A 25,709-nucleotide genomic window follows, 5' to 3' on the forward strand; every position below is an offset into this window, starting at 1 on the left:
CCAGTATTTTGGAGCTGATGACATAGGGTGTGGCACTGACCATTTGCGCTGCTTTGCGAAACTGACAAGCATTTTAACATGACTGTGTCATTTGCTTATTAATCTAAACTGTACAACCAAGAATTTCAGCATATTAGCAGCAGGTTTGTTTTGAAGCCTAACAGCAAAAACAAAACAAAAACAAAGATTAAGGCTCCAGGATGTGACTTAAGTGTCACAAGATTGACTGACCGCAAAATGAGGAAAATGCTTTGGAGAAGTGATCGAGATCCCCCCAAAGGGCTATATGCAATTTAGTGCTGCATGATTAATCATATGTCAAGCCTACGCGATTATATGACGCAAAATGATGCGATTTTATATGAAATTTAAACAAATTAGGGCTGTTAACGCAATTATTGTTATTATTGCAATTATTAGCAGCATCTGTTAATTTTTGTCATCCTTTGGCTAGTGTTACATGATCCCGCTCTTATTCGCGCAAATGCTTTTAAAAACCATTCATGCGCGACAAGACAAAAAAGAGCGCGCTGCCTGTAAATATCCTGACTGTGACACAGAAAGACTCGCGCTAGTAGGCCTACCGTGCGTGCGCACAAGACAGCACGCCAGAATACAGTTCTCTTTCGCGCTTGAACAAACAATAACACACAATTATGCCAAAATGTCTTTTTTGTCGATCTTCATAACATAAGAGCAGTCTTATGAACGTGAAGAGATTTGACTCGTTAGAGAATGAGGCGCGTGTGAGCGCGCGCATCTCTGTCAGCTGCGGCTGGTCTTAAAGGGACAGTACACAGTAGCCACTAATGATCTCTGTCGTTAAAGTTGATCAAATAGCAAAGGGAACAACGAAAAACACTCACTGCTCTTGACTGAAGAACTTTTGTAACTTTAATAAGGATTAGTCTATATATAATTTATAATTAATGCAGCGCAGACTGTTCGATAACTTTATTCAATTTCTGTATGATCCTACCTGTTAGACAGGAAGGGCACAGGTAAATATGATATGCGAGGGTTTATTTTTTATGGGTTTATGTGACGATTGTTTGAAGTTCACTTTAATTCAAAGTTGTTATATTTTTGAAGCCTTATAAATGTTTTTTTTTTTAAATGATAGCTTTCAATTGTAATGACGGAATTACTGTAATGTTGGATGGCTATAATAATGTTTAAAATTGTGTGTGGGGGAGGGGGGAGGTAATTATGTACGAATTACATACCGGTAATCGTGTAATTATGTACACGAATACATCGAGAAATACTCATTTCAGCATTATCACTAATCTGTGTGTGCATTTTCCTTGAGAACCAAGTTGACTCATGAAATATGGGTAACACTTTACAATAAGCTTCATTAGTTAATGTATTAATTAACATGAACTAACAATGAGCAATACATTTGTTACAGTAGGCTATTTATTAATCTTTGTTAATGTTAGTTAATAAAAATACAGCTGTTCATTGTTTGTTCATTGTTAGTTCACAGTGTATTAACTAATGTTAATAAATACAACCTTTGATTTGAATATTGTATTAGTAAATGTTGGAACTAATATTAACTAAGATTAATAAATGCTGAATAAGTATTGTTCATTTTTAGTTCATGTTAACTAAGGTAGTTAATAATGAACCTTATTGTAAAGTGTTACCGAAATATGACATTTCCCCCAAATCGTGCAGTCCTAATGCAATTTGAAAGAAACAATGTCAGTTTACACAGACAATTTGACAGTTTTATTGAGTTTTAAACAGTGGCTTATAAATGCCCTTTTCCCCCCAATCGAAAACACTGATTAACTAGAGGGGAAAAAAGACTAAACAACAAAAATAATAGCCTAACTGATCTCAGGATTTCGGTTTTGTCATCTGGTCAGTCAGAGAATATATTTAGAACGTATTATACAATTATGCACAAGCAATAAAATGTTTTGGCAGCAGCAGCCTCAGATAATTGCATGCCCATCTTAATCATCATCATTATCATGCCAGATGTAGAACACTTTCTAATAAATGGTTCAACATTAATAGGCTTACATTTGGAAAATAACAGAAAACTACTCGCTGAGATTCACGTGGGCGAGGCAGTGGTCATATGATTCTGCTGCACAACCAACCCGACGGTGGCGCTCGAACCACAAACTGTCTGGACTCATACACACGAAGAAATTCACCATGGAATCGCACAGGCATCTTCCGCATACTCTAAAGCCTGTTTTATGCTTCTGCGTCGAATCGACGGCGTACCCCCGCGGACCCCTCTGCGTCGACGCGAACCTCGACGCGACCCCTCCGCCGTAGCTTGACGTGCACCTCCAAAAAATTGTAACTACGCGTCGCGGTGACGCAGACCGCAGGGGCTGTGATTGGTCAGATTATACATCATTTCCGGAGTAAAATATATTAAAATAGAAAACAGTCATTTTAAATTGTCATAAAATATGTTTTGTTTTATTGTTTTTTATATACTAAACACAGCCTTGGTGAGCAGAAGAGACTTCTTTTAAAAACATTAAAAATCTTACCGATCTAAAACTTTTGACCGGTAGTGTATATGTATATATTTATATATATTCTTTTCTTTTTTTGTTGTTGCTAGAAATAAACTTCAATCAATCAAATCAATGTTTGTTTTGAAAAAAAGTTTATTGTTTATTTACAATACAATGTTCACGGGTACATCATGGATATCAAGTAATTAACCAAGTCTGCCACGGGACACTACATTATCCTGCCATGGCACCGTGGTCGAACCCATTTTGTAGCCCAACCCGGTGATCTTTGCACCCGAAGATAAAATCTTTAAAGTCACTGCCAGTCTCTGAGCGAGGTCAATAGGCATACTGTGTGTAGTCTGATGCTGTATTAACGGCTTTAAACGATGAACAAGATCGTCAAATCGACCTTTCGACATCCGAAAATACTTAAAGTGCATTTCTTCGTCCAAGTCCCTCAGCGGTCGAACAACCGTAACAAATTCGCCAATCCTTCCCCTGTCTTCGTGCACTGGTCGTACAGACCACCTTCGCTGACGTCTTTTTCTTCTACGATTAAACATTTGCAATAAAATCATTTGTTGATTATAGCTCCAGCTGCAACAACACTCTCTCTCTTTCGCTCGCCATTGTCGGAAATGAAAAAGCGGAACCGGCGCATGGAACCAAAACAAACTAGGAAAGAGATTCGCGAACCACACCACCCCCCTAGCGTTCTGGCGGTGAAATGCACCGCGATGCAACGCAACCCGACGCAGAACCATAAAACGGTCACGACGCCGTTGGAGTGACGGCGTAGCTACGCCGTGGAGTTGACGCAGAAGCATAATGAGGGCTTAAGTAGCAAGCCTATTTGGGAGTTTTAAAGAGATAGCTATAAGATTCAGGAATGGGCCACAAAACTAGAAAAGACGTCATACATTCCTTTCAAGTGAACTTCTTCGCTATGGGTCTTTTAAATACATTTCCATGGGATGTAAGTAGCACATTGACTTGCAACATCAGTGTATTAAACATTACTTACGATTGATTTTTTTTAGGTCTTCTTTTGTTCCATGATTAACACAATATGTTTTTGTAGTCTTTAGACAAAGAACTTACAACTTCAGAAACTTCAGACATCATAATGGACATTCTTCAGAAGGTAAAGAAGCTACTGTAAAAGTGAACGAATGAGTCAATTAATACAATTAAAGTAACTTTTTTTGCAGACATGTTTGCATCCCATTTGTCTCAAGAATCCACCCTCTTTAAAATACAGAAGACGCTTCCTAACAGAATTGATAAAAAGGGTTGGCTTTGTTTCTTTACATAACTTATAAAACATGTTTTACACTTTTTCTACTGATTTTGAGATACTGCTTGTTTAATTTGAAGAATTATTTTTGTAGCATGAGATGATAGCTGCTGAACCTCTGGATGAACTGTATGATGCGCTTGGCAAGCTCATGTGTGCTCAGGAGGAGGATGTATGCTACAAAACCTACTTTCTGGTAAGTTAGATCATATTAGAACTGGACCTTATTCCTTATAACAGTTACAATATCTGACCCTGGACCACAAAACCAGTCACATGGGTCAATTTTCTGAAATTGAGATTTATACATCATAGGAAATCTGAATAAATAAGCTTTCCATTGATGTATGGTCTGTTAGGATAGGACAATATTTGGCCGAGATACAACTATCTGAAAATCTGGAATCTGAGGGTGCAGAAAAATCAAAACATAAAAAAAACCACCTTTAAAGTTGTCCATTTATGTTCGCAATTGTGCTGCATTCACTCACAAAAATAAACGTTTTATATATTTACAGTAGGGAACTTACAAAATATCTTCATGGAACATGATCTTTACTTAATATCCTAATGATTTTTGCCATAAAAGAAAAATCGAGAATTTTGACCCATGCAATGTATCGTTGGCTATTGCCACAAATATACACGTGCTACTTGTGACTGGTTTTGTGATCCAGGGACACATATCAGAAAGTGTTCGATCTCAAAAGCCAACAGGAGATGCGGTTAGTCTAGCAGAGAACGTGGCCCTCATCGCTCAGGGCACCACAGGTCTGGTTACCTGGGAGGCCGCCCTGTACCTGGCTGAATGGGCTCTGGAAAATACACACATCTTCAAAAGCAAGCAAGTCTGACATTTCACAGCTCTCTGGTTGATTACATTTGTTGTTTCTTTATATTATATCATTTTATGTTATACAGTGGATATATATCCGAAAATCTGAGACAACACTGAAAATCTGGGATTACCGCCATTTAATGTTTATGTAATATTTTAGAGTTTTGAGGGGGGGGAATAAATGTGTAATAACATTAATTAGAAATACTATTGCTCTGTCATTAATCAAGTAAAAAAAAAAAACTAATAATCTTAAGTCACTTAAATTGATAATATAATTAGTCATTTAAAATGTATTTAATTATATATACACTACTGTTCAAAGGTTTGGGGTCAGAGTTTGGGGTTTTTTTTTTTTTTTTTGAATGGATACATTAAATTGATCAAAGGTGACTCACTGACTTTTACATTGCTACAAAATTTATTCCCAATGAATGCTGTTCTTTTGAACATTATATTCAAAGAATCTTTAAAGAAATGTATCATGGTTTCTACACACACAAAAAATTAGGCAGCACAACTGTGTTCAACATTGATAGTAAGAAATCAAATCAGCATATTAGAATGATTTCTGAATTATCATGTGACACTGAAGACTGGAGTAATGATGCTGAAAATTTAGCTTTGGCGTCACAGGAATAAATTAAACTACTTTAAAATAGAAAATAGAATAAAATGCTAGGTTACACTTTCTTTTACGGTGTCATTGTTACAGTGTAATTATATATTTAAGTACTGGGTAATATTAATTAAGTGCATGTACTTACTATAGGGTTAGGGTAGGATTAGGGTTTGGTTGAGAGTTAGTTGCATGTAATTATGCAGAATTAACTGTTAGTACTATAGTAAGTACATGTAACACGGACACTGTAAAATAAAGTGTTACCAAATGCTATTTTAATTTGTAATAAGATTTCACAATAAAGCAAATCCTTGGCAAGCATAAGATTTAAAAAAAAAAAAAAAAAAAAAAAAACCTTACCGACCCCAAACTTTTTGACAGTAGCATATGAGAAACAAGAACAGAGTGACAAGCTACTTATGAAGGTCTGAATAAAGTGAAGTGACTTTATTTTGTTAATTGATTAAATTGTTATTACATTTATGCTGCCATAAATTTACATTTGGCCTGTACATGCAGGACAGTGCTAGAGCTGGGCAGTGGAATTGGACTTACGGGCATTGTAGTATGTCGATCATCCAGCCCAACCAAATATATCTTCAGCGACTGCCATCAAACTGTGCTTCAGAGGCTGAAGGACAATATCACAAACTGCTTAACTAACTCTGACAGCAACAGTGCATCAGTGAGCGTGGAGGAACTGCACTGGGAAAATGTGTCTGATGAACAGCTGCAAAGAATACAGGCCAACACCATCATTGCTGCAGGTGACAGAAAACATGTGTTTTGTATATTACACATATAAAATGTGAATATTTTCATTCACAAATGAAATACTTTCAAGATTACATGCATTATACTTTCAAATGTGATTTATTCTAATTTAATGATTAGAAGGTCTCTGAATGACATAGAAGTCTTCGGTAACATTGCTCTGTTTGAACCAGATGTGGTGTACGATCCTGACATAATTGCTAGTTTGGTGAAGCTGTTGAGCAGGCTTCTAAACTGCAAAGTTCAAGAAAACCATCCTGAAGTTTACATTGCATCTACTGTACGTAACCCACAGACATATGACTGTTTCAAGGAAGAATTGGGTAGGTTTCATACTATTAATACTTTTCTATTCCATTACACTATTGGTTTAAAACATTTTCATTATTCCTGATTCTTCATAATAAATGAAACATTTCATTTATTTACAGAAAGGGCTGGACTGAGACATGTCATCATGAAAGATTCTGTTGCTCAAGTATTTCCATACAACCGAGCCTCCACTATAGAAATGATCAAAATATATGTATGACAAAAACGATCTCTTTGTAATAAAGTTTTTATTTACATATTATTTACAAGGAAAGTGTGCTTTTTAATCTCATATTCAAGTCTTTCCCAGTAGCACTACTGCAATCCTGATTGTCCCATAGTGGGGACAGTTAGCTTAAAAATATGTACCCTGTGCAAATACCTGACAGTAACTTTCCATAGAATGGGAGTCAAAGGATTTGAGAGGATGCTACATGAGCCCATCACCTAGATGGTCAGTCGCAGTGCTCTTTAATAAGCGGAAGGACGTTTTGGTCCCAATTCTCATTCCAGCGCTGCTGCCCACTTTCCCTTAGATTCTTCCTGAAGATGCCCAGTTTCCCCTGATCACCAGGGAAGTCTGAAAACAGAAGCTACATAGATACCAGAATTAGCCGTGAGCATTTATCACAAGGGATTCAAGATATTGAAGAGAAAAGTCTTGATCTTAAATGTCTTGCCTTTAACTGTTGAGACAGCTCATTGGAGTCTTTGAAAATGAGCCCATTCTCCTCGTGTTTCACCAACTCATGCAAGCTAACAAGATACAGATAATGAGCAGATGTAATTGTTCCCTGCATGACACCTAACATACGTTAGCATAACGGATCTCACAATCTTACCACTGAAAGTGTATGGCACAGACTGGCAGACAACATCCAAACATGTCAACCACTTTCATCGGAAGGTCAAGACCACTGGAGGATTTGTGCAAGCAGACCCCAAGATCAGCAGAACCTGTGCCGAAAAACATCAGAGAACAGCAAGCTCATGCAAATGCATGTATTTTAAGCCAAAACAACCAGGGGGCAGCAAAATGTGAAAACCTGGGCTATGAAGTTTAAATCGTCGATGATGAGTTCCGCGTACCAAGTAAAACTGGATAATCCTCTGCTTCCATCCATGGAGTGCAAATCTTGACATGTTGAAATTCTTTAGTGTCAATCAGCTTCTTGTAATACTCCTTCTGAGGACCTTTACCTGTATTGACAAATCAAAGTGTTTGAAACATACAAACACAGGCTGAACATTTATTCATATTAGACTCAGTGTTGTGTACCTGTAATCACGCAGACCAATGATGGAAGTTTGTCCTCTTCCTCAACAAACTTCTCATACTCTATTGGAGATGGAAATAAATCAGATGTTGGAGATTACATAGTCTAATAGGTTTTAAAATATTGAAAAGATTAATATATAATAAAAACACTAATATTGTAAAATATTATTTATATTAGAATTTAAAATAACAGTTTTCTATTTTAATTTTTTTTTTTAAATGGCAAAGCTCAATCTTTCAGTGTAACGTGATCTTGTTTTGCTTTTTCTTATCATAATGTTGAAAACAGTGCTGCTTAATTTATTTATTTTTTTGGTGGAAACTATAATACACTTTTTTAGGTTCTTTGATTAATAGAAAGTTCAAAAGAACACAATTTATTTGGATTTTCTTTTTTTTTAATGCATCCTTTGCTGAATAAACATACTAATTTGTTTTAAACTTTTTACTAACTTCAAACTTTTGAACAGTAGTGTATATGGAGAGATAAAAAATTATAATAATAACCTTGAAGGGCTTGTAAAAGAATTGAGAAGTCTTCATCCTCTGTTAGAGAACATAAATAATGAAGAGTTATGACATTTCAATTAAGCGAACAAAGGACAACATCCCTATAGCTCAGTGTAGACGGCACTGACCCGTCCAGCTGGTGCTGCTGATAAGCAGAGCAGGTCGTCCAGCAGAGCGCGTCACAGCACCTGTATGAGTGTTTCGCTCTGTGAAGGCTGTCAGTTCCATGTGCTCCTTAGTGACATCAGAACTAAGAAGTTATAAAGAGGAATATGTAAAGCACTAATAAAATGACAAAACCTAAATGGGAACAGAGCTGACTGGTATTAACTACTATTTGTGCGATTTAATGGAATAAGAGCAAATGGCTCAACATGAAAATACTTACCTAGGCCTAAATGGTGAATAAACACTGCTCATTCTGACAAACAGCTCATGTTGAAGTTTCAGAGGTGTTTCTCTGAATATCGAAGGTGGCTTGTCATATAATGTGGTTGCCCTACAATTGCAAGATTAATAAACTGGCTTGTCTTGTAAAGCAATTCAAATTGTATTATTATTACCGTACTATTAATATTATTTGATTTAAAAAAATGTTTTAATAATAAATAAAAATTTACATTAAACATACTCAATATTCCAGTTCTTCCGAAGATCTTCCCTCATTGCGTTAGTGACACATAAGTTATGATCCGAGAAACATCCAAAGAGTTTCTCATACCTGCCAACAACACAAAGCACAGTTCAGACATTTTCCAAATACCACTTAAAATAGTGTCTTTAAGAGATATTTTTCATATGTTACTTACCATTTTGCCACCTTAACAATTAGATGATTCTCCCCATGAGTAAGAGCCATTATGGAGTATCCATAGTTGTGCCAGTCTATGATGAACTGGTTTCCCCTGAGACGACTGGCCACCCATGCCACTGCTATAGCTGGCAGTCCTGGAGGGTTCTGTGGAATGCACAGATGTGACTTAAAATTTCACTTTAAGACATAATCAGATATCGAAATTACTTGTTAAAATAGACAAGACACCTGCATTAGGAGATAGCCTTGGTCCTCAATCTTCATCAACACATAGAACAGCTGGAAAGACTGGAGTATCACCTTTGAAACATACCTGAAAATTTTGGGGCCAACTGAAAGAAAAATTAAGATTACATTCTTTGTATCAGAACGAATGTCCATGGTCTGTTGTGCTTGCAAATATTCTTTATATTATATGTTTGTATTACCTCTAAGCCCCATTAGTTCTGAAATAGGAAGCATGTCTATCCTGTCATCCTCAAGAATGTCTTGATGAGGTTTAGAACCTATGTGAGCAAAATGCCAGTGTTAGAGGTGCTAAAAACTAGCACTGTGACCTGAATAATGCATATCTACGTGATTTGTCGTTTATTAGCATGCCTTACAGACATGGGGGGCTACATTTATGGGCATTTGGTATCATGCATAAAAGCAAAAAATGATGCAATGAGAAGTGCATGCGTTAAAATGTATATACCAAGAAAGCCAATTAAGGTGACACTGTATCCATGTCTGCTGAGAGAGAGCGCATGATACTGCATGCGAGGACTGCGCCCTATATCTCCCAGCACCAACACGCAAACGTTCAAATGTGCAAGTTCATCTCGTCCCCTTAATCCACTGGCTAGTACAAAAATAAGCACCACTACAGCGACCGGTAGAAGAGCCCACGATAAGCTTAACCCCGATAAAAGTCCTAAAACAACCAATGAAACTGTCACCACAGCTACTGCCGCATTGGCATCCGCCATTGTGTTTTCCTGATTATGACGTGGCTTAAAGTAGGACATGAAATTTAAAGAGACACGAACCACAGCGAATACACCTATAATTGCGTTAATATTCTTCAACAGCATCTCATGCAGTCATGTCGTTCATTTTGAAGGGATTTTGATGATAATAATCGCTAAAAGTACACAATTCCTAACAACAAATGAATTACAACCATTTAATTTGAATAATTTTGAATGTCATAATTCACTGTATGCTTTTATCATTGCACACATTGTATAACGAAACTAGTGCAAAACTTTCGGTGCTTTACGAGCGACATTATTTACATAAAAAGAAATGATTCAAACTATGTGGCACCCCACGGTTTCAGGGGACCTGAGTCACGTGATGGATTTGCTTTGTCAAACAGCTTCGCGTTTTAAATAAGGAAAAAAGCTAGGCTACTGGATAGACTACTCGTCCATTAACGATTTGCCCCATTTGTTTTTCTATATTCTTAAAGCTCTTAAAATGTGGTTTCCTTTCCTTGTACTTATCTTTCTCTCGTCTACAATTGATTTATCAAACCAGGATGTGATCGATAACATACTTATGAGTTTATCCAAGGGAATCACATACTTTGATATGCAGGGCAGAAACATCAACCTGGATGGTGTTGTTGGATACATAATACTTCAAGGTAAATCATTATGTTAGTTTGAATCTATTCAAACAGCCTAAAGGCTGTGTTTTAAAACACGTTTGTTTGAGTGCCATAATAATTTCACTTTTTTTTTATTGATTAGCCTATTTGTATTTAATTTGTATTTTGGCGCCACTTGCGCTGTTAAACTATAGCCTAACCATCATTTATCTTAATGACTTTTTAAACAAAACACTAAAGTTGTTTTATGATTATATTTGTGATATGTAAAATCTATTCCGGTTTCTGTAATATTTCTAATTAGCCTACTGCACGTTGTCTGAAAAGTTGTTTACAGATTTATAAAGTAAATTTTTAGGTCGTTTTTAGAACCTCAACGTTTTATGTTGACCTCCTTTTGGAGGGTTCAGTGCTTTATTGGAGGGCTATCATCTGATGGTTTTCAGAAGTAAATACTCCATCGAGGTTCACCATAGCCACGTATGTCTGTTTATATAATTCAGCGCAGCTGCGGGAGGCAACACGAACTTGGCCGCATTCGGATTTTCTGAGTCTCTCTCAGCGCGCAGCTGCTGTTTCAATGCTGAAGAGACTGAACAAGAGCCTTTCTACTGCCGTCAACGCTCTTCAGGAGACAGACCCCAATTACTTCAAAGGTAACACTCTTTGAAAAGAAACCCTATTCAAAATCCAGTCAAATAATGACATAGAAAACCTGAACTGTTTCTCCTGAGCAGAGTTTGAGCCCATTTTGCACAGCTCCTTTTGGTCCCTGCCTGCAGAATGGGGCTCCACAGACCCCTCGCTGGTTTATACCTCAGTGAGGTCTATGGAGTGCTATGATGAGCACCTGAGTGACAAGTGCATGACTCTCCTTCTTGGAACATGGTAAGACGATTGTAGAATAGAATAAAAATACAATTAAAAATGTATAAATATCAGTCAATAAGGTAGCCTAACTGTTATTTTATTGAAAGGAAAGACAATGGAACCCCATGTATTGTGACTAAGTCCTGTAGAGACACAATGACACAGTTTGGATGTCCACACTATTCCCTGTCCCACCAGCTACTGTACTTCATGATAGGAACAATGGTAACCACTCTATTAGTCTTTACTATAGTATAAGCAAATTATTGTTTACCTTTTGTTAAAGGCATAGTTCACCCAAAAACAAATATTTACTCTCACCCTCAAGTTGTTCCAAACCTGTATGAGTTTCTTTCTTCTGTTGAACACAAAAGAAGATATTTTTAAGAGTGTTGGTAAGCAAACATTTGATGGTCCCCATTGACTTCCATATATGGAAAAAATACTATGGAAGTCATTGGGGACCATCAAATGTTTGATTACCAACATTCTTTAAAATATATTTGTAAGTGAAGACAAAATATTCATTTTTGGGTGAACGATCCCTTTAAGAACAGAGAAAGTATAGCACATTTCTGGTGTACTTTGAAGTAAATCTGTGTATCTTCAGTCTGACACTTGTGTCCTCAGAAAGGGTGCTCCAGAATGCTCAAGGGGGACCTGAGATTGTCTCGTGTCAACATAACTGTGGAACATTATAAGAGAATCTTCTGCACCAACATGATAAAAAGCAACCAGGACATTTTCAAGAATGGTCTTACTGGCCAAATGCAGGACATCTTCATAGAAAACAGTTAGTATATGCTATAGAGTGAATCAATTAATGGAGAAAAAAATCATATAACATCCACTTAATGCTTTTTTTTTTTTTTTTTTTACAGTTCTTTTATGTGGTTTAGAGGGATTCTCAGACTTCTATAAACTGGACTGGTTACAGTCAATTTTAACATGGCAAGACCAAGAAGTGGGTTGTTTTGGCAAAGAAGGTGAGTTAAATCATGTTAAATATACACTTAAAAATATCCTAATCCTAATGAACGGTTTAAATGACCTTTTAAACTGTCAATTGCGATATTGTTTTTCCCCCTCAGAGGACATCTCCCAGATCTTTGAGGAATTTTTGGATGCACCCCACAAACGGGTGAAAAGAAGGGAAAAAACGCTGACAGGTGTTAGTTTGCTCTTAACGATGCAGTCGTTGATAAAAATGAAGAATTACTTCGTAAACATGACACAGTTATACTGTCTGAAACTAACTCGTATGTTTCTTTTCATAGATGGCTGCTCAAGTCATATGACAGGAGTTGCAGTGAGCACATTAGGAGGTTTTCTCAACTATTACCTTTCAGAACAGGACATAACGAAGAGACCCTTAATTTAAGGGCCATGCTTAATGAGATAATGGTCCCAGAACCCGATTTCCTTCTTCATCAGGCTTTAGATGTATTTGGTATTTATTCTTTCCTCTATGATTCACTTCTCTGTGAATGTGTGGTAGATTTAATGCTGTCTAGGTGAAAACAACATGATGCAAAGAAGGGCAAAATAGCCAGGAAAACTTTTACAGGAAAATACCTTTTAATAAAATCAAATTAACAAAATGTATACTTTATAATAAATAAAGAAAATCTACAATGATACATTTTTTATTCTGAGGAAAAATAACCAAACTGTACAATTCTAATGCCTCCCATGTTAAAGCATTGAGCATAAAAGGTTAAATAGAGGCATAATTTTAACATGAACAGAGCTTAGTTTAAAAGAAAACAAAAATGCCCTTCTTTGGTTAATATTTTCTCTTTCATGTTTGGAGGGAGTGAACCCCTGTGGGCTCATTATTACAGAGAATGCATGCTTAAAAATGCACGTTTGACTTCAGTCCAGACACAGCATGATCTCTCCAAAGCTGCTTAGAAAGTAGCCATGTTGAGATGCCTTATTAGTCAAACCATCATCTATGCCAGTGAGAAAATTGTGGCCTGTGATGAATATTTTCCCAATATCTTGTTCTAATATAGATATTTGATGTGTAAGGATTACTCATTCCATCCTGTGACTTCATAGAAGAGAGCTTTTATCAGGCGAGATTCATATGTGACAGTGTTCTTGCCAATGTGCATGCGGTCCTCCTCCAGAGGCTGCTCTATGATGGCAGGCACATCTTTACCGTACACTAGAGGGGAGGGTTAAAAAAGTAATTAGTCCCATGGAGAATCTCAGGATTGAAAATTAATTAGCATCTCAGCTTTAAAAAAAACAGCATTTCATCCCCACTGATTTAAACAATCAAAACAACAGTGAACTCATAATCTCTGGATTAGATTTTGATGCTTTCCGTATTACAGGAGGATTATAGCTTTGCGCTGGCACAGTCCAGCTACATTTGAATACAGAACCTGTTTTAGAGGTACTATCTGTGGGATCAGACCACTTCTTTAGAGCAAATACTTACATTCACAGTGCTCAAGGAACTGAATGCACTCTAGCACCACTGGATCCCTGAGCATGATCATGTGTTTGGCCATGTTTTCCAGTAGTGAGAGAAAACATCTCTTAGCATAGAACCACGTGTCTGTTCCAAGCTAAAAACACAGGACGTCATTGTCAACCCAAGCACAAATAACTATATATTATCACATGGCAATCACATCAGTAAAACCAGAAAACATCGGTTGAACTTGAGGCTAAAGACTTTGTCACCCTAAGAAATTCAACATGTTCAGAAAGCATCTAACCAAACATGATTTTTTTGGGGGGGATTTAAATACAGTACAGACTCCTGGGTGACAGGAGACCAAAGGCAGAGATGGGGTGCAAAAGGAAGTGCACTAGCAATCCAGTGTTGTACATCTGCTACAGTGTCATGAGAGCGAGAATGCTGAGGTCTTTGAGTAACACTGTTTATGCAGCTGGATACAGTCAAGACATCTTCAATAGATATTTGTGAATACACAAAAATAACATGTTGAGGACGGTAACTGAGCTAGACTGAGAGAAATACAGCAAGTAAGGAGTATGAAAGTTTATGTGCTGTCTGAACGCACTAAAAATGGCTTTTATTAAAAACATTAAATTAAATATTGATTACCTTTTTGTTGTATGGCTCAAGACTCTTTATGACACGAGAAATACCAAAGTCATAGTTCCCTTTAGCACAGTACAAAGTCCTGTAAGAAATGATGTATTATAAGTATTACAGATAATCATTCTAATATAAATGTTGATAACAGCTGCTTAATGTTTTTGTGGAAACTGTGATCTTTGTTTTCAGGATTATTTGATGAATAAAAAGTTCAATTTGAAATAGAAATCCTGTCTTTTTTAACTGTCTCCTTTGATCAATTTAACACATCTTTCTGTCTAAAGTATTAATTTTCTTAAAAAAAAAAAAAAAAAAAAAGATACTGATCACAAACTTTTAAACAGTAGCGTAATTTACACAGACTGTTCTCATAATGTAATTGGTTTATAATGAAATTTCAGAAAGAAAAAGTAAAGTGAAAAATAGTACCTGTACACTCTGGATTAGGTACAAAATGTTATTATGGGTTGATTTAACAATTCTGTAAAAATATTGTACGTACCCGATTACAAGGTTTACAATACACAGATGAAAGACTTTTTTGTCTGGCTCTTCATAAGAGATCTGCTCCTCTTCTTTCTCTATCTTCCTCATCAGTTCCTCTGCCTGTACACACACAGAGGTGGACCAGAAAGTTCAAATTAAATAAAATAAAATAAACATAAAAAGATAAAAATATGATGAAACAAGGCTGCTCCAATTAGTATCAATATTTATATTGAAATAAGATTAAAATTTTTACCTCTTCATTTTGGCTGGTCATGATGTATGACACGCACAGGTTAGCAAGAACAATCGCACTAACGTTAAGGATCTACGGGACAAAATGTGACAATCAATTTCAAGGATTCTAATAACAGACACTCTTTAAAAAAAAAAAAGAAGAAACATCATGCTGCAAACTCCATGCAGTCACACAGCAAGACTCCAAGAGTCACAGATCGTTTTACCGAGGGTTTTGTTTTGCAGGGACACTCTTGAATGTTACACTGTTCCAGCTAGCAAGCAGAGGAGCAAAGAACATGTTTTTGTTTTTAAATGTTTAGATTTGTTATATAATTGTCTGCTGTGCCAAGTACTTCAACATAGAAATGTGGAAATCTTCTAGGTTTATGTGGAAAGGACATAAACCATCACAGGAAATCTTATACACAATAAATCCATGAGTCATCAAAGATGAACTACATGTCTTCAGATCCCTCTTGAGTTCAGTGTTACCATCTTATTTTGATTTGTTTAAAAACACATCTGGATCCCACTGTTTATGCTAAATACTACTGGTTGTTTTTTAATGACCAATCCAAATCCAGATATTTGCAGATATACATAGAACTGATGAAATGTCACTAATTTTACACAATATTTACTGATTTATATTAAATATGTATATCAAAAAAGGGAACAATCTGTTTTCAAACTAGATTCTTACTAAATTATACTTCTGATTTTCTAAATTACTATGGTACTACAGAGTGCAGACTTTCTGAGGACTGACTTTATTTCGTAAGTTATCATTCTTATTTTCATCTAAAAGAAAAGCGCATTCAGCAACAACATACAGTACTTACATTATCATAATGCTTCTTAACGATGGGCTCATAGAAACCAATGGCTTCTTTATATTTGTTATCTTGCATGAAGAGCACATGAGCAACATTAAGTTTCCAAGTATCATGCTCATTGCAGAACTCCAGTGACTTGTGGAAGATTTTTTCAACCATGCTGTAGTTCTCGCGGTTCCAGTAGATTTTGGCCTGTGCCATTAGCACAGGAATGTACCTTAAAAAAAAAAAGTTAAGAAAACCACTAAAACGTATTTATATACAGTGACCATTTTACATTCATTTACATAAATAAAGTAAGGAACAGAAATCTAAGAATGAAGCTTTAGTAATCTCTTCTTATGAAAGTTGCTTTGGATAAAAGCATCTAAACGCATAAATGTAAGAAAAATGTAAATGAATCTAAGTTTACCTCTCAAGAACCTCGTCATAGTCTTGGACATATTTTTTTAAGGATTCGTCATCCCGATTATGCCTTGCTTCCTGCACCTTAAAGGAAAGAGATTTTAGTGTCTAGCCTTTTCAGTGTCAGACACATTGATTTAATGGTGAATTCAGGGAGTAATATTTGACACAAGCAGACATAAATACTGTGAATTCTTATAAGGGAAAATGCCAAGCTGTAACCTGTTTTGTAACCTTGCGTAGTTGCTCAGTCAGTTTTCCAGCAATTTCATCAAATTTTCGGAAAGCCTACATCACATACAAAGTTAAATTCATTAAAAAACAAAAAACAAATGCTCACTAGGTACTTGCCAACTCAGAAAACTCTGCAAAAGATCACTTACTTCCTCAGGTGCTGTCTGGCATGTGATCATGGCATCCAAGAACTCATAGAGGTACTATAAAGGAGAATACAAAAATGAGCCCAATAGTCTTGATGCAAGTTCGGACCGATATGTCAATATGAATGAGGCAGCTCTGTAATTATCACCTGGTGTGTTATTACTTGCAAATGCCATATGGCCACATTAATCAATGTAGATGTTATTACTGGAATTACTATTTGGGCTAATAAAAAGTAGAGACTTGTTTCTACATGATTGCATTTTCTAATTCTAAAATTGCTAACTGTGCACATACAACAGAGCTGATGGAAAATACAATTTCTACGAAATAATTTCTGCTTTACCGGTGTGAGAAACGTGTAAGTGAGATGAGCATTTTCAGCCAAGACATCTGCGGCGAGGTCAAAGTACTATAGATGGAAAAAGCAAAGAAATCTCACTTCTTGAAGGAAAAATACAATACAGTTTCTTTAAAGCTGAGTTGCATAATTTCTATGCCACTAACCAACTGGTTTCCTGAACACTCATCAATGAAGTACGCTCACCTCATATTTACAGTAAAGCAATAATAAATTGCCAAAAGTGATAGGAGGGAAGGGGTTTTGCTGAAGGAGAAAAGCAAGTTTCTCAAAACCCTCTGTGGGCTTGGTGTCAATGTTCATTAGGGCCTGGTTGTGAAGAGTAACTGGATCCAGCTCCTAAATGTAAAAAAAGAGATACAAACAATGGACATAATCATCATTTCTATGGTTGATAGACTTCCAAAATAAAAGCATTTATTACACATAGAAAGAGACAAAAAGAGCAAAATAAGGATAACTGCTATTATTGACATAAATTAGCTTTAAATTGTCATATGTACTAATGGTAAACCATCACAGTGACATTCTGGTACACTAGAGGGCAGCATATGTTCGCTTGTGCATTTCTTAAAAAAGATAGAGTTATTTTTCAATAAACTAACAGTGAAATTGCACTGTATTATTGTTAGTTCAATCCAAAATTCTTTATCTTTCTATATAGGATCTCTTTCAATGAAATAGCATAACCATGTGAATATTGTATAGCATTTGCGCTGGTGTATTCCTTGTGCTAGTCCTAGCTACAGATGTAGTGTTTAAAAATAACTGTCCTACAGGAAGAAACAGTGTATTTAATGAGTGCTTATGTAAGATGGATCACTGTTTGGACTCATTAACTTTTAGGTGCCAGCACAAACTAGCACAAAAACAAGTCCCTGCAGCCCACCATCATTCCAGCCAGCAGGTGTGAGCTTACCAGCTCTCACAATACAAACCCCTGCAGAAAAGGATTAAACCTGCACCGGAATCACAATAACAGCAAATTCCCAGTGCATAACTACAGACAATCTTCAAAGTATTTGGAAAAATTAAACTTATATTGTGCTATTCAAGTAAAACTGACTTGGTTGTTTTCTTTCTTCTGAAATGGGCGGCACATGGTCTGTCAATATAGGATAAAAGTTCTGCAAGTGTGCATGTGAACTGGCATGCCTATGACATTGATTCACAAGAAGCTATCCTGCAAGAGTGAGCACGCTCAGATCAAACAGCATAACTAATGAAGAAAATATTCTCTTGACAGGCATCTCATCTTAGGCAGCCTTTGTTTTGTGCATTGCTACAGAAATGAGAAGAACTAAATCACCTGGAAATATACTGTAATAAAACAGTAATGTGCTATAAATACATTAACAGGTGCTTTTGATGGTCAGATTACAATCGGACAGCACTTGAATGCATTTAAAGTCAAGTGTAAATCAGATTGTGTGTGGATTACTGATTTCAACTGACGAAGTATAAATGCCACATGGTATAAATGCAAATGCATTTTGATTAAAGCAATATCTAATGATCACGTTGATTAAATATCATATAATGAGGTGGCGCTACAAATAATAATGATCCATCACTTTGATGGACTAGGACAGTTGCACATTTTTTCATCATGCTCTATTTTTATCAGTCTTTAAAGAGCTTTTGCAGCTTCTTCTCTTTTTATTCTTCTTGCAAAGTATGAATAAGTCAACAGACACTGAGGTCTTGCAATCTGCTCACCCAATTTAATGAACAATATCCCATAAATTATTTCACTCGACTACACTTCAAATCTCAAATTTCCCTCCCCAAATCCTTGCTCACGTTTCCCTCATGATCTGTTTTGTTTTTTTGCGGAAGCACTTTAAAATTTACCTTTTTCTTCTGATCTAAGCCCTATTAGCATCCTTAACTTTTTAGCGGGACAGCACAATAGACCAGATACTTTATGAAAAAAATTACTGTTTTACTGTAAACCATTTCGCTTTGAAAAATTCCATAAATGGCAGAAAACATATGGTAAATGCAACCTCTGATGCAATATGTAAGTGCTGTTTTCCTAAAGAATGGATAAGTGTGAATAGACACATTTGAATGCAGTTCTGCTAAACAATATCCAGAAACTATCCGGATAGGAAATGCATGCGAATTCCAAGTGTCAAGGGGGCAAAGTGTTACCACAGAGGTGACATTTTTAGTACCTCTTCTGATCTGGGGGGCATGTCAGTCAGTGCTTCTTGTGCTGCAGCATCTGCAAAAAGATTTAGAGATAAGAGGCCAGTATCACTGAATTACATTCACTGAAGTTCAATAGTAGTAACTGCTAGAGTAAGCAGTCAAAACAGAGCACTGTATCACCCCATGCTAAAGGCACTGAGCAAAACACTGAATCCTGGGAGGCCATAGATTATTCTAATGGATTTGCGGTTTATTATACACTATGAATAAATAGAGCGCACATCAAAAAGTATATGATAGGAAGGCGCCAAAGTGAAACATCATGGCGGATGGTTTATCTATACTTACAGTTCTTCAGCTGGTATTCAATAGCTGCTTTCAGATTAAAGGCTTCAATCAAAGCGGTTTCATGCAGGACAAGGGTGTTGCCGACACTTCTTACATCAATGCCTTCTGTTGTCATTCCAATACTGAGTTCTATAGACATAAGAATCATTCACTGAAATGAACTGTATAACATTGCACATCTTAAAAGATTTTCTGTTACACATACCTGGATGCTCTCTTATTCCACGTTCAATAATTTCCGCAATATATTTGAGTGCTGAAGCATACTGCTTTAAACTGTAGTAACAGAGTGCTATATTGTATGCCAGATCTGTAATAGAAAAAAAAACAATCAGACATAGTCCAGCACAGCTAGTTTTAGAAAACATCACAGTGTGTCAAAAGTTCTCCATACCACATTCATTTCCATAAAAATCTAAATTACTACCTTTACGCAGTGTGGTCAACCAGTCAATGTTATGTTTTGCTACTCTTGGCAAAAGAAATTACTGGGAGACCAGTTTGTGCGTTTGTGTGTTTTGTCTATTAAGCTCCTGCATGTAGACACCACAAACACACACAGTTATAATTCAACGGAACCAGTGCTAAAGAAGCTCATGCTCACCTGGCTGGTAGCCCAATACGTTCATGGAGGACATAAACTTTTTGCAAGCCTCTTCATACTCGCCCTCCTTATAAAGCAAACAACCGAGATCCACATCGTAGTCTGGATCATCCTGAGGCAACTGCTCAACCAGAGTCTGGAGAAGCAATACCAAATATTCCAACAAAATAAACAGTCGTTCATGTGGTCAGATGGTGATTCATTTTCCACATGGAAGAAGGAGAGGGTTTGGAATGGAATGAGGGTTAAAAAATGAAGGAAGAAAGAAAGATGTTACCTTTGCTCCCGAAAAATCTTCCTCTCCATATTTAATGGCAGCTTGCAGTTTGATCATCTGTTTAGAAAAAGGATGAATAATGTTTTTGATTTTTTTAAATATTATTATTTTTAAAAGGGATACAATGTGACATGTTATGATCTTCACAGTAAACAAAAAAGAACAGTTATTTTAACTGCCACTACTGTTTAAAAATGTGGGGACGGTAAGATTTTTAAAATGTTTTTAAAAATAAGCCCCTTATACTCACCAAGGCTGCATTTATTAAAAAATTGGGGTTTCTCCTCTGATCTTTACAGATGCTGAGCTTCTTTGTGACTTTAATCACTCATGATGAATCTTATAACATGTATCATAAAATGCAAAATTTACCATACAAATCTAGGATACCTTGTAGGAATCACAGAACTGTGGAGAACTCCTCAAAATAAGGCACCAAAAATAAAAAATAAATAAAAATGAACAAAAACCTCTTTTTGTGACAACTGCAGTTTCGAGATAGATGGTCACATCTACAAATTTGATGCAACAAGCAACTCAATAACCTGTGCTGCAAAACAGGTTTAAGGTTCTTTGCATATGGGACAAAACTTAATAAGTGTGTTACCTTAGTCTGACTAGCAGTGCTGTCTAAGAGAAATGTAGCCTTCATGGCCTCTGGGAATGCACACGCTCCATATAGAGACTGGGCGTAGTAAAGTTTGTAGTCTTCCACCTCTGGGTGAAGCTGTGTCAGCTGTTCATAACACTCTGCTGCATTAGTGAAGTCCTGCATGTGATAGTAGCAGTAGCCTAGGAGAGACAGAGCAGCCCTGGACTGGACATAAACAGAGATTGTCAGATCAAATATCAATATACTATGGATATAGAAAGGAATACACACACATATATTATATATTATATATATATGGTAAGGTTTCCTTAACAAAAGAGAGCACAACTGGAATCAAATGACGTTTGATTCAATGTAAAGAATGAGTCCAGTTTGACTCCTGTAACTTACTTTAGTGTGTTTCTGGTGTTCTTTGCTCAGAATATGAATTGCGTCTCCATATCGCCCTTCTTTGATCTTATAAAGAAAGAAATAAGGATTAGTAAAAAGCCAGTAATTTCGATAAAACGACACACGCTTCGCTAAGTTTTACTAAAAGCAAGCAAATAGCTTAAGAGAACAGTAGTAACGTTAACTAAGCTAACGTTACCGTTAGCCTGTTAGCTTGTGCAGCTAAGTTAATCACTGACCATTTTGTACACTGTGGCCGTGTATTCGCCGTCTTTAATCGTTGTTAGCGGCATTATCGAACACAATCGCTACATGTAACGTTAGCTTTATCCCATAAACAAAAACGTCAAGATTAATAAAGTTAAAGATGCAGCCTTCTGCGTTTTCAGAGACACGACGCAACCGTGCTGTCGCTTAGCAACCGTTTCAAAAACGGATGTGACATATTCATATCATTATTCTGCAGAGGCTGAAAGACATTTTATATGTGCTAACATACAACATTGGAATATGCTGTACATTTCTTTATTTTATATAGCCTATAGGCTATAAACAGTTATACACAAATAAAACTTATACACAAACAAAACATGCCAGCTTCTGTGGCATTTTTCATGTGTTAACAATTAATTTTTTGCTAAAAACTATCAAACTATATTTCCATACAGACTTTTAAAATGAAAGAGGCTCCCTTTATAAATCTCTACTAAAAAATAATAATAACATGTCAGGCTACAAAACAGCAGCAAACAAACATAAGAGCAAAAAAGGTGCAATACAATTATTCTTTTTGTATTATTTCACATATATATGGCAATGACAGAACACACTCTTAAAGTGCATGCTAACTTTCTAAGCGCAGAAGTCACAAATAAGCAAACACATCCTTACAGAACTCTTTGAACCTCAAGGGAGAGTTTTGACATTCAAACCATAGTGGCTTGCTCGTACAAGCCAAGTGTTTGGAAAAGATGTGTGTGATGAGGGAATGTTTTAAAACAGGAGGGAGTGTTTTTCAGTCTTGGGACAGACTGGTGCAGCTACCCAGACACAGAACTGCAGGGGCACTTGAAAAGAGCACACATCTTCTCAAACTCTCTGACTGGTAAGTAAACATGGCTATTTAGACCTGCACAATTCTATAATTCCAAGAATCTAGACTGTTTTGGCTCTTCGTATCAGTTTAAAAAATGTTAAATGCATTTTATATAGGCCTATATATATATATATATATATATATATGAAGAGTTCAGATGCAAAAGCCTCTAAGTGCCATCTGAAATTTTCTTCTAGAATGATCATTTTTTATCAAGCTCGTATATTTAAGTTCAGTAATTTCACTTAAATGGAAATGAAAATTACCTATTAATTGTCATTTAAGTGAAATGACTGAACTTAAATATACGAGCTTGATAAAAATGATCATTCTAGAAGAAAATTTCAGATGGCACTTAGAGGCTTTTGCATCTGAACTCTTCATATATATATATATATTGTTTATTTCTTTTTTATTCAATTGTACATGTACATTGTTTTATAAAATGTAGCTTTCTTACAGACCGTGAAGAAAATGTCATGCATAGCTATCAAGCAAGTCTGCACAGATTGTGCCCTGAAACCAAATACAGTGTTTATGCACCAATATTATTTTTAGGATTAAGATTAATAGTGAGTTTAGCACAGGACTTGATTTATCTCTCTGTAAACATACATCATCTGCTTAGTAGATTAGAGGAAAAGACCTGGACAGTCATTTCAACATTTTCATGGGAAAGAAATTTGCTTTCACATAATCTTTTTTTTGTTTTGTTTTTTGGTTGTAGGATACTTGTGCAGGGAACATCAAGAACTAGGATGAGTTTCATAGTGAAACTGTTGTTCCTGACCATGACCGTGGTCATAGTCTGTGGTCAGAGGAGACGCACTGCAAAAGAGGAGTGGAACTACCGAGACGGCTGTGAGCGGATGTCTTTTTGTTTAATAAAACACATACCGGTTCATTTATGCATGTATATGTTTTGCTTCTATGCTATGAAGTGTGGTTCCACAATTTTTTGGTCCATATGAACCTAAAACATACCGCTAGGTAATATTACTGCTGTTTCGTCTGATAAAAAATGTAAACTATATTGCTTTTCGGTTCCTCAGCTGAGAAAGTAAACATGCGAGGAGTAGCAAATCTGACTCAAGTGCTTGATGACTGGAGGTTTGACATCCTGAACCAAGTTAAAGGACTCCTGCAGAACGACCATCAGTCATTGCTGCCTGACTACTCCAGGTAGACTTTCATGAGGTTCAATGTGTTACATCAAACTCTCAGATTCAGGCATTCTTTCTTTCCACAGACAGAAAACAGCAGGAACACAACATTGTTATTTTGGTATCTGCAGTTATGTTAAAATGTGGACTGTATTCTTTTTTAGAGCTGAACATTTCATTATACTGGAAACTAGCTAAATGTTTTATGTGCTTAATGGGGAACTTCCTGGCTCCTTATGGTTTGGAAACTAGTCAGCTTCATATTCCTCAAAGTACTTTTCCAACCAGCGACTGTGCTATAGTGTTATTGCTTCTCATATTTCTTTCTCTCTTTAACTCTACATAGGATCCAACCTCTCTCTGAGGCGCTAGACGACTTGTACAAGGAGTTCAATGCCCTGAAAACTCATCTTGGTGAGCTGACCGAGAAGTTTGGACCATTGGAAACCTTTATCGATGAACTGAAGACAGAGAGGGCCAGCGCGAGCGCAGCGCCTGCTAACCCGGTGCGCAGACGGGTCATTAAGAAGATGCCTGTTGTCTCCTAAAAAGCTCTGCGCTTGAGTAGAGCTGGATCTCTCTTAACAGCAAACGACTATCATATAGATCCGTTTCGCAGTCTTTCTTTGAGCTTCTCACGCTTTGGGCATCTTGTTGCTGTATGTTGCTGGGAAACAGGTAATAAACACTATGCTGAACTGAATGTCCCTCTATGTGGTTTATCTGAAAGCAGCAATTTAAAATGTGACAGCCTGCTCATAATTAACGTTGCAAAAAACACAGCTGTTACCACGGGACTTATTTTTAGAATACTTCTATTACTCCTAATCAAAAAGAAACAAATAAATGCATTTGTTATTCAGCACAAGAGTATTACATTTCACTGACTTTAATCTGTAGTTGGAATTAGCCTGTATGAGTATATTCAAATATGCATGACTGTCAGTGAAGTGATATGTGCATTTGCAGCTCTCAAAATGATCAATGACTCAAGCAGGTATAAACTGATTATGTACAAGCTAAGAACTTTCAGGAACAAAATAAATTTTGTTTTTCCCATTGTGTATTAATGCTTATAATCTGATGAGCATGGTAATTAGATGCTTAATATCTCTTGACTCATATTTGCCATCTCATGTAAGCTATAATAAATTCAGTCTGTTGCATTCACTCCTAAGTTTCAGTGTGTTAGCTAACTTTTGACATTATCTATCTATCTATCTATCTATCTATCTATCTATCTATCTATCTATCTATCTATCTATCTATCTATCTATCTATCTATCTATCTATCTATCTATCTATCTATCTATCTATCTATCTATCCATCCATCCATCCATCCATCCATCCATCCATCCATCCAAGCATGAATTAAGAAGACCAGGCAGCATTAGACAAAATGTAAATTTTCCCATTTGACACTGTTTATAACATCCTTTATAACCAGTGACTTAATTACTATAATTCAAAATGTACCCCATCATTACAACACGTATACAAATAAGAGTCAGCGCTATCATTTATTGACTCTGTCACAGTTTTACAGTTTTTCTCAGTCGCTTTGGTGCATTTCTCACATCACTATTTACATTTGCACAACAGTTAATGCAGTTCTCAAAAAATTAGTACAAACTGCAAAACCTAGTTGATAACCTGCAAAAGCGTGTCACTTGCTCAAAATGGACAGCTCATTCCTCAAAAGTAAGTATTCATGTCAATGAAAGTGTCAGTGTCATCGTCATCAAGATGAAAAGTCCTGACACCATTGTTTATGAACAAGATAGTCGAATGGCTTTGTCATGTTTTCATTATGACAGTTTACTCTGTCAATGTTTTCCAATGCAAAAAAGTCAGATCT

General features: G+C 36.3%; 5 protein-coding genes across 8 annotated transcripts; 3 read left to right on the forward strand and 2 right to left on the reverse strand.

Annotated features, from left to right (window-relative positions):
• The first annotated feature begins 2,650 nt into the window (after window positions 1-2,650).
• Window positions 2,651-6,603, forward strand: eef2kmt (eukaryotic elongation factor 2 lysine methyltransferase). 2 transcript variants are annotated; one of them, XM_082180114.1, is made up of 8 exons: window positions 2,651-3,474; window positions 3,580-3,642; window positions 3,710-3,790; window positions 3,890-3,991; window positions 4,473-4,639; window positions 5,775-6,022; window positions 6,203-6,352; window positions 6,461-6,603. In XM_082180114.1, exons 1-8 carry the CDS (start codon window positions 3,388-3,390, stop codon window positions 6,559-6,561), a joined length of 999 nt encoding a protein of 332 aa, XP_082036240.1. In that variant the 5' UTR covers window positions 2,651-3,387; the 3' UTR covers window positions 6,562-6,603. The 2 variants fall into 2 exon arrangements, with proteins under 2 accessions (XP_082036240.1, XP_082036241.1); XM_082180115.1 differs by having other exon boundaries at window positions 2,655-3,474; window positions 4,506-4,639.
• On the reverse strand, window positions 6,573-9,939 carry alg1 (ALG1 chitobiosyldiphosphodolichol beta-mannosyltransferase). Its single transcript, XM_082180082.1, has 13 exons — window positions 9,642-9,939; window positions 9,373-9,450; window positions 9,173-9,276; window positions 8,940-9,088; window positions 8,762-8,851; window positions 8,519-8,629; window positions 8,259-8,380; window positions 8,128-8,166; window positions 7,621-7,680; window positions 7,431-7,541; window positions 7,184-7,298; window positions 7,022-7,097; window positions 6,573-6,934 (listed from the first exon to the last, which is right to left on the reverse strand). Exons 1-13 carry the CDS (start codon window positions 9,913-9,915, stop codon window positions 6,797-6,799), a joined length of 1,467 nt encoding a protein of 488 aa, XP_082036208.1. The 5' UTR covers window positions 9,916-9,939; the 3' UTR covers window positions 6,573-6,796.
• Window positions 9,940-10,223: 284 nt separating this feature from the next.
• cUnh16orf89 (chromosome Un C16orf89 homolog) lies at window positions 10,224-12,823 on the forward strand. 2 transcript variants are annotated; one of them, XM_082180093.1, is made up of 8 exons: window positions 10,236-10,577; window positions 11,045-11,197; window positions 11,279-11,429; window positions 11,519-11,636; window positions 12,042-12,204; window positions 12,293-12,397; window positions 12,503-12,580; window positions 12,689-12,823. In XM_082180093.1, the coding sequence occupies exons 1-8, from the start codon at window positions 10,409-10,411 to the stop codon at window positions 12,790-12,792; spliced, it is 1,041 nt and encodes a 346-aa protein (XP_082036219.1). In that variant the 5' UTR covers window positions 10,236-10,408; the 3' UTR covers window positions 12,793-12,823. The 2 variants fall into 2 exon arrangements, with proteins under 2 accessions (XP_082036218.1, XP_082036219.1); XM_082180092.1 differs by having other exon boundaries at window positions 10,224-10,577; window positions 12,293-12,580.
• A 144-nt stretch (window positions 12,824-12,967) lies between these two features.
• Window positions 12,968-22,031, reverse strand: ift70 (intraflagellar transport 70). 2 transcript variants are annotated; one of them, XM_082180056.1, is made up of 19 exons: window positions 21,831-22,031; window positions 21,592-21,657; window positions 21,196-21,405; window positions 20,589-20,645; window positions 20,312-20,447; window positions 19,913-20,017; window positions 19,708-19,836; window positions 19,383-19,432; window positions 17,389-17,541; window positions 17,188-17,253; window positions 16,844-16,897; window positions 16,683-16,748; window positions 16,468-16,538; window positions 16,062-16,272; window positions 15,236-15,307; window positions 14,996-15,099; window positions 14,500-14,578; window positions 13,864-13,993; window positions 12,968-13,584 (listed from the first exon to the last, which is right to left on the reverse strand). In XM_082180056.1, exons 1-19 carry the CDS (start codon window positions 21,882-21,884, stop codon window positions 13,448-13,450), a joined length of 1,950 nt encoding a protein of 649 aa, XP_082036182.1. In that variant the 5' UTR covers window positions 21,885-22,031; the 3' UTR covers window positions 12,968-13,447. The 2 variants fall into 2 exon arrangements, with proteins under 2 accessions (XP_082036182.1, XP_082036181.1); XM_082180055.1 differs by having other exon boundaries at window positions 16,468-16,544.
• A 516-nt stretch (window positions 22,032-22,547) lies between these two features.
• Window positions 22,548-25,020, forward strand: LOC309506315 (uncharacterized protein). Its single transcript, XM_082180137.1, has 4 exons — window positions 22,548-22,696; window positions 23,415-23,548; window positions 23,740-23,869; window positions 24,197-25,020. The coding sequence occupies exons 1-4, from the start codon at window positions 22,563-22,565 to the stop codon at window positions 24,396-24,398; spliced, it is 600 nt and encodes a 199-aa protein (XP_082036263.1). The 5' UTR covers window positions 22,548-22,562; the 3' UTR covers window positions 24,399-25,020.
• Window positions 25,021-25,709: the final 689 nt, after the last annotated feature.

This window comes from Leuciscus leuciscus (assembly GCF_965113295.1).
Source record: "Leuciscus leuciscus genome assembly, chromosome: 1".
Classification (NCBI taxonomy): Eukaryota; Metazoa; Chordata; class Actinopteri; order Cypriniformes; family Leuciscidae; genus Leuciscus; species Leuciscus leuciscus.